Source organism: Vespula pensylvanica, chromosome 2 (genome assembly GCF_014466175.1).
Source record: "Vespula pensylvanica isolate Volc-1 chromosome 2, ASM1446617v1, whole genome shotgun sequence".
Classification (NCBI taxonomy): Eukaryota; Metazoa; Arthropoda; class Insecta; order Hymenoptera; family Vespidae; genus Vespula; species Vespula pensylvanica.
Genome location: NC_057686.1, coordinates 14,242,059 through 14,249,558, shown reverse-complemented (window position 1 = coordinate 14,249,558; position 7,500 = coordinate 14,242,059). Strand labels below are relative to the sequence as shown.

Genomic DNA, 7,500 nt, shown 5'->3' with positions numbered 1-7,500 from the left:
AAGGAAGAGGAGAAGAAAAAGAAGAAGAAGAATAAGAAGAAGGAAAAACATATATAAAGAGTAAGAAAGAGAGAGAGATAGATAGATAGAGATAGAGAGAGAGAGAGAGAGAGAGAGAGAGAGAGAGAGAGAGATGGAGATAGAGGAAAACGTCGGGGCGAGGTTGGATGAACGAGAGGAGAGGCTTTTGAACATCGTAAATTCTCGCGAATAGCTTCGAGTAAAATATAGAGATAGCCGAGCTCTGCATATGTCATCGTTTCTCCTTCTCGCACGCGTTTAACTCACCTATACACACACGCAACACGTGTTACACATACACGTGTCTTCAGCTAACATTGAACACTATGGTACTCGGAGGGAAGCTACGGATGTTGAAGAAGACAGGGTGTATATGAGAAAGAAAGAGAACAAATCGTGCTACCCTCTCGTAGAAAGAAAAACAAAGAAAGAAAACGTATAGAAGTCCGCGACTGGCGAAGTGAATTGAAAAGGACGGAACAAGATGCGCGACGTTGCTAAAGTATATTTTCTGTTAAATTGGACATTAACATAACTGGACTAAGAGCGTGTTCTTTACCTTTCGTCTTCTCATCTTTATTAAATCTAACGTAACGAAATATAACATTTTTCTTTTGGACGGGCTAGTATCAATGATATCACGTAGACGTTTCGTACATTTCTCAATATAAGTCCTGACGAATGAAAAGAGAATGGTTAAACAGTGAAAGTGTACGCTTGAAATCATACAAATACTTCATAAAGTGGAAATATGCAATTAAGCTGAAAGGAAAGATATATAGATTCGAATGAGAGACAGAAAATCGAAATAATTTTGGAAAGAAAAGAAAAACAAAAGCGGCGAAAAAAAGAAGACGGTGGAAAGGGAAAAGAAAGAAGGGGATAAAGAAAAAAGAAAAAAAAAGGATAAAAAGAAGAGAGAAAGAAAAAGGATTGCCTTTTAAAGGGAAATAAAGTTGGCGGCGTTCGCGAGGGCCGCGGGTGTTCCGTCGAGCGCAGACAGTGCAAAGCGGGCGAGACCTTCCCGGTGGTAAGCTCGAAAAGCTCGAAAAGCCCGAAAGAGAGTGTCACGTTTCCATGGTAACTTGGTGGGGCGACTCCGCCTCTAGAGTCGCTGGTTCGATATCCTCTCGTTTCCCTTCCTACACTACGGAGTCAGCGTGCTCCACATTTTTCCAACACAGGCAAAAGTAGTCGGGCCCCGATCGTGTACCATTTTCTAACTGGAAAAGGAAATAGAGAAAAATGAAAAACTATGAAACCCAAATACGAACGAACGCATAACTTTTTTTCATAATTCGCAACAAAAAGTTACTAAGAAGTTGAAACGTTTAAAGGTGAACGATTGTTATTACTACTTTTCTATCGTTTCATTAATAAAATTCATATAAAATAATGTAATAATGTAGCTTTGGAGATTACGAAATACGGTGAACCAACTAGTGCCTCAGTCGAATATATGTATACGATTTTCTTTCAGGATTATATCGCGAGTCGTTCAAAACGAAATTCAAGGTATACATACATATATGTATATGTGTGTATATATATATATATATGTATATGTATATACACATATACATACATACATATATACATGTATATATATAAAAAGACGCATGCGCAGGAAAAGCGTCTACGTATGGATAAATACGTACACCCACACCATCCACGATGGCGAACGTATCCGATTAGAGAAGAGAAAACACGTTCGAACGTTTTAAAATTCTGATGGAACTCGCGAATATTCAACAACTCGTTAAGCGAAGAACACCTTTTTTCGAGATTTACCTTGCGAAGTATACTTTTCAACTTGTTTCTCCTACGCGTAAAGAGAAGAATAAAAAGTTTGTCGATTTGTCGAAAACGCATTTGACGGACCATTACGAAGAGTTCTCTTTTTCTGTTGATAGATGTATAGAATTTTGAATTTTCAAGTTTTTTTCTCTTTCTGGAGAACGTGGCGTTAAAACCCGAATCTGTCGATATCTCGATCAGGCTGGGCTATGACGGCAATGGTTGGATGTCGAAGAACGTAGGTTTAATTTCGTTGAGTGCATCCAATGGATCGACTCAACGTGCAAACATATATGTGTGTAGGTATATACGTATTGAGGAGTATACATGTGTATATATACGGAAACATTAACGTGGAGACATGCACATAGCTACAAGTATGTATGTATGTATGTACGTACGTACGTGAACGAATAATGGAGAGAAAGAACAGAGAAAGAGATAGAGAGAGAGAGAGAGAGAGAGAGAGAGAGAGAGAGAGAGAGAGAAGGCTGTAGCAGTGATTCACCTAGGTACAATAAAAATATGTCTCCTTCTTCGAACCCCGGACAGAGTCAACCCTTGTCGAAAAGGAAGGCGAGGAGAAGACTTAAACAACCCCTGGATTGAACTGGTGGTCGAGGGATGTGCTTTCCAAAACGGTCCATGCCCGCCATTATTGACTATCGGTCTTAATTAGGCCGATAGTATCCTCTTCTATTCCTTTACATAACCTTCCGCATCCCTAAAATCCCATGGACTCTATTTCTATCGTACTACTATCACATGATCTGTCCGTTTCGTTCTCCAACGAGTGATTACGTTTTCGATTATAATAGAATTGCAAAGATGGAATGAAAAATATTTTACAACATCTTAAATTCTTGTACATTTTCTCAAGATTGATACGATAGTCAGAAAAAATTCATTGATCTTACGAACGATGACAAAATATGATAATTACAATAAAAATAAACAAAAACAAAAACAAAACAAAACAACAAATAAAGAACATAATAACGTAGTAAATTCGTACAAACTATACCGCCTTATCGTATTAAACGAGAAATTCATCGGCTGATCCTTGCGCCGCAAATCATCGAAAAATCTTATCCTTGGATGCTATATAGTGACGTTCTCATCTTTCGTGAGCACGCTAGAGAAGGAGACCGATGAGGATGAAGAGGATGAGGAGAAAGAGAAGGAGGGCGAGGGTTTTGAAGCGCAGGCGTAACAGGAACCTCCCCCACCAAACGTACTAGTATATTATACGTATCTCTCTTTTGCCTTGGCGCGATACGATTCGAGGCGGTCGCGTTGGTATAACTGGTGATGGTAGTAGGGTGGAAACCTCCCCTCCAATACACCCACACACGAAGAGACACCTACACCTTTGGAGAGGCTCTCCACTCTACCTTCTCTGTCCACGCATCCCTCTGGATTCCCTCTTGCTTTCTCGGCAGCGTCGACTTCGTAGCCAAGGAACATCGCGAATCCTGGACGTCTCATAGTGTCGTGCCCGCGGATTACCTTTCGTTCTTAATTAAAATCGTATTCGCGATCGAATTCTATTTGATTAGATCCGACCTAACATCTTAACTTTTAACATCGAATTTAATATTAAAGTGACTTCAAGAAGGACAAGTATCTAAATAATCGAATTGGATTTGTCGTCAATTTTCAAGAGCAATTGAGAAGACAAATGTTAGCAGGATGTCTCGTAGATCGTGTTTACGTCGTTCATGAAGACGTCCTCGCTGAATCGTTCGAGTGATTTGCGATCGGCGTAAACGAGACGCATCCCGAGAATTCCGATCGTCCTCGGCGTAATCTCAATTCCCAGTCGGACTACCCAACAAGGAGGAACGAAGGAGTTACTTCTTCTTCTTTGTGCAGGATGTATAAGAGAATGATTTTAGCGATCGTACGCGAGAAACCGTGCTTGGTGACTAGTCAATGGAATCAGCCAGTGTCTTCGATGGATAGCTCATCTCGAACGGGTTTGCCTCTTTCTCCGTGAGAGTAAGAAAGAAAGAGAGAAACAGGGAGAGAGACAGAGAGAGAGAGAGAGAGAGAGAGAGAGAGAGAGAGAGAGAGCTGGTCCAGGAACCAGCGGAATTCTCCTTCTCGTTTCTTACGTCGAGTCAGCGAGTTCGATCACGTTCGGGTTTAACCGTCGGACCTAAAGCCAAAAGAAGATTCTCCAAAGGGAACGCCGACTAGATATATCCCGTAAAGCTATCGCTTTACCGACCGATTCCCGAGCTTTTTTCTCGACGTGGCATGCACCGTTTGCATCGGACCCGGGCCACATTTACATCGACGCGCGTGTAAAAACCGAGCCGTCGCTCGCTCGACGCCAAAGATCGAGGGGAGGCTACGTTTCGCAAGCCACGAACGAGATAGATCCTTCCGATCGAGTTGGAACCTCGAAAGCCTAGCCGATCGTTCTCCTGTACTTCGCCGATTTCATCTTCCTTGAAATTCTTTGGGAATATAAATCATCAAGGATTATATTTATTATATCGAAGAAAAAATAAATAAATGAATAAACAAAGGAAAACAGAAAAAAAGGAGAAGAAGGAAAAAAAATAAAGGAAAAAGGAAGATCTTCGTTATACTGAAAAACATGATCAAACGAGAACGAGCATAAGGTTGATCTCCCTCATTGAGATTGGTCGTAAAGGAAAGAAACAAAAAAAAAAACAGATCATTTCGATCTGAAAACGGCATGTTCAAGGTTAAGTCGAGATAAACCGAGACCTGTGGACAGTAGTACCGATAAGGAGTCGGATCGTTGCCACGAAGTCTGCGAGAGTAAAAGAGAGAAACGACGAGTGTGTTGTTGGCTTTAGGCCTGCGAGGACTAACGTCGATGCTCTTTTTCATCTATGCTTTTCGATCTTCGCATTTACTCTATAATTTTGAGTTAACTTTTCGTGTTACGGTGAAAAAACGAATTTGTTACATCACGATGAATCTCGTAAAGGATCCTTTTGCAAAACGAAGACAGAAGACGGAGAGAAACGAAAAGGTTCGCGAAGGATCGTTTCCACCTGAGATAAAAAGGAAGATTTAAGAAGAAACTGTCAAAAGATCAGGTTTTATGGAATTCGAAATACGAAAAGAGTCAGAAACTTTCGACGAGACACGTCGATTCGTTAAAGCGTTTCTCGAAAGGTGACGATTTGTAATTAGAACGCGATAAAGATTCGAGCACGTGTAAATACTGCGTGTAATGTTTCGTTCATTGACGAGGACGATTCAATGGTATCGATCTTTAAAGATATTAACAGTAAATATATCTGACATCACATTCGTGATTTCACAAAAGGATTTATAAATCAGTTAGTTTGTTTTTTAACGAAAGTGACCAAGGACACTCTGTATATACAAATCGTAATCGGAGAAACTAATCGATGAAAATTATTAAGCGATAGTGCGATCGAGTGGCTCTCGACGATTACTTCGATTGCCAAAGACGCCTACCAACTACACGGCTACCGTCGCACAGTGATCAACGGAATCTTACCGGCGGAACGGACGATACGGCACGACGAGTAGACAAGAAGACATCGATTTATTTATTAGACTCGATAAATCATCGTATTCTTTTTTCTTTCAACAACAAAAGAATTACATAGTTGGATCAGTGATAAGTGAGAAGTGCCAGTGTCGAAATCGGATCACGTGTGTAAACTCGAACAAAAGCAAAAGTTCAAGATCGGAACATCTAACTATCTAATTGGGTAAAAAGGATCGATAAGAGATTTATTTTCTTCGAACTATATGAGTGATTCTCAAGTTGAAAACAATATCGTTTAATTGTTCGCAAAGGAAGCTATCGAAGTCGATTCAAATATAGAGATATAATAAAACGAGAAACTGTATCGAGTGAATAGAAATAAAAATATTCTAATTTGATAGCTCGATCGAGGATATACTTAGACTGGAGCTGTACTTGCCATACGCACCACTGCCGGGGGGTGGCGAGATCCTCCCGGCAGTGAGCACGGGCGCTGCTTCAGGTGGCTGTCGTCCGGTGCTATTGGGTGGCATCGATTTGTCGATGTCGGCAGCGGTGGAACCGGTTCCGACGCTACCAACGCTACCAACGAGCGGACTACCAGCTCACAATCCTCTCCATCATCCGCCCGGAGGACTGGCCTTGCCACCCTTGGCTTCGGCCTCAGTTATGATGCCACGTCCACCACCGGGTACCACCATGCCACCTCTTGGTCCATCCTCTTTGCCGCAGGCTCATCAAGATACCGGAGACCTTGCGGACACTCCGCCCAATCCTGACGTCCTCTTGGCTCTTCTAGCCAGGAATAAAAACTTGGAAGGTAGGGGATGTACGATAAACACCAATATTTCAATACTTTCCTTTTTTCTCTCTAATCAATCATTTTGTCGATCTATTCTTACTCTTATTGAGATTCAATAATAAGTATGTTTCAACGATTATTACAAATTTTTATTCTTTACCATTCTTTTAAGCTTTATCTTGCTGCGATTATAAAAATTCTAAGACTTACAACTAGAGAGGACACTGATTTAAGCGTGCTTTCGTTATCGCTCGTTTTCGATTAGAATTGTTTTTACACTTACGATTTGACGTAACACTATCTGTGTTACTTGGGTTTCTAACGGTATCTTTGAAAATCGAAAGGAAACGAAAGAGTCATAAAATATATGTCGGAATCGGTTATAATTCTAAGATCGAAACGTACCGTGACATACTCGGAGTAGATTAATAAAGACTACTTGAGATAAAGAAGTCCCAGCCACGATGACGCCGCTATCGCGGCCGCTCTTACATTATCGGGTCAAGTTGAAATTTTTTTACCGCGTTAAACACGAACGGTGGCTGGCGAGTTTTCGATAAGCCGAGCCTCGATTTTTGCGATCGATAAGATTATTGCCTAGTGTTAGTTAACATTATAACCACATTTAGAATCCACTATTGCGTGCATTTTATCAATTATAAAAAAGCTATTACGAGTATTGTATAATATTATATCTTTCGTGTAAGTTCGAATATAGTTATCAGATATCTTTTTTTTTGTTTTTTACTAAACGATAATTTCGCACGTTCTTTTGTATTCCTTTACCGTGTGCCTAATTAAAGATCATTCATTAAAAAATATTTACCAAAAGCTTCAAATTTATAATAATCTCATTTTCTTTTATCGAATCTAAAAATGTCCAAAGATTTATCTTTATTGATATTTTTCCCCTTCCTTCGAAATAAACAATAAGAGTCTCAAAGAAAGAGAGAAGAACGTAGCACCCATAACTTCACGTTTTACTTCCTATTGTCTATTCATTTTCACGAGCATCGCGTCTTGTCTTGTTGGGCCCACACATAAATGCACTACAATTGTAAGAGTTTCTCGCATGCAACAGATTACTCCTTGTGCATAATGCACAGCTTTCGTGCAATCCCTTGCGCCTTCTTCTCTCTCTCTCTCTCTCTCTCTCTCTCTCTCTCTCTCTCTCTCTCTTTTTACGAACGATACACGTGTAAACACATGTGGCGTACTTTACGAGTACTACGAAGAATCACGGGACATCGAGGCATATGTATGTATGTACTTACGAAACGTGCTCATGATGCTATTGTCTCAGATTTTATCCATCGTCTCATCTCCCTTTCTCTCTCTCTCTCTCTCTTTCTCTCTCTCTCTCTCTCTCTCTCTC

General features: G+C 40.5%; 1 protein-coding gene across 2 annotated transcripts in view; it reads left to right on the top strand.

Moving 5' to 3' along the window:
- The first annotated feature begins 3,147 nt into the window (after nt 1-3,147).
- LOC122627135 (LIM/homeobox protein Lhx3) overlaps nt 3,148-7,500 on the top strand; it is a 34,990-nt gene continuing 30,637 nt past the window's right edge. For both annotated transcript variants that reach the window (XM_043808014.1, XM_043808013.1), the window contains exon 1: nt 3,148-6,143. In XM_043808014.1, the coding sequence (XP_043663949.1) occupies nt 5,867-6,143 (277 nt within the window). In that variant the 5' untranslated portion in view covers nt 3,148-5,866. The remainder of the gene's footprint in view (nt 6,144-7,500) is intronic.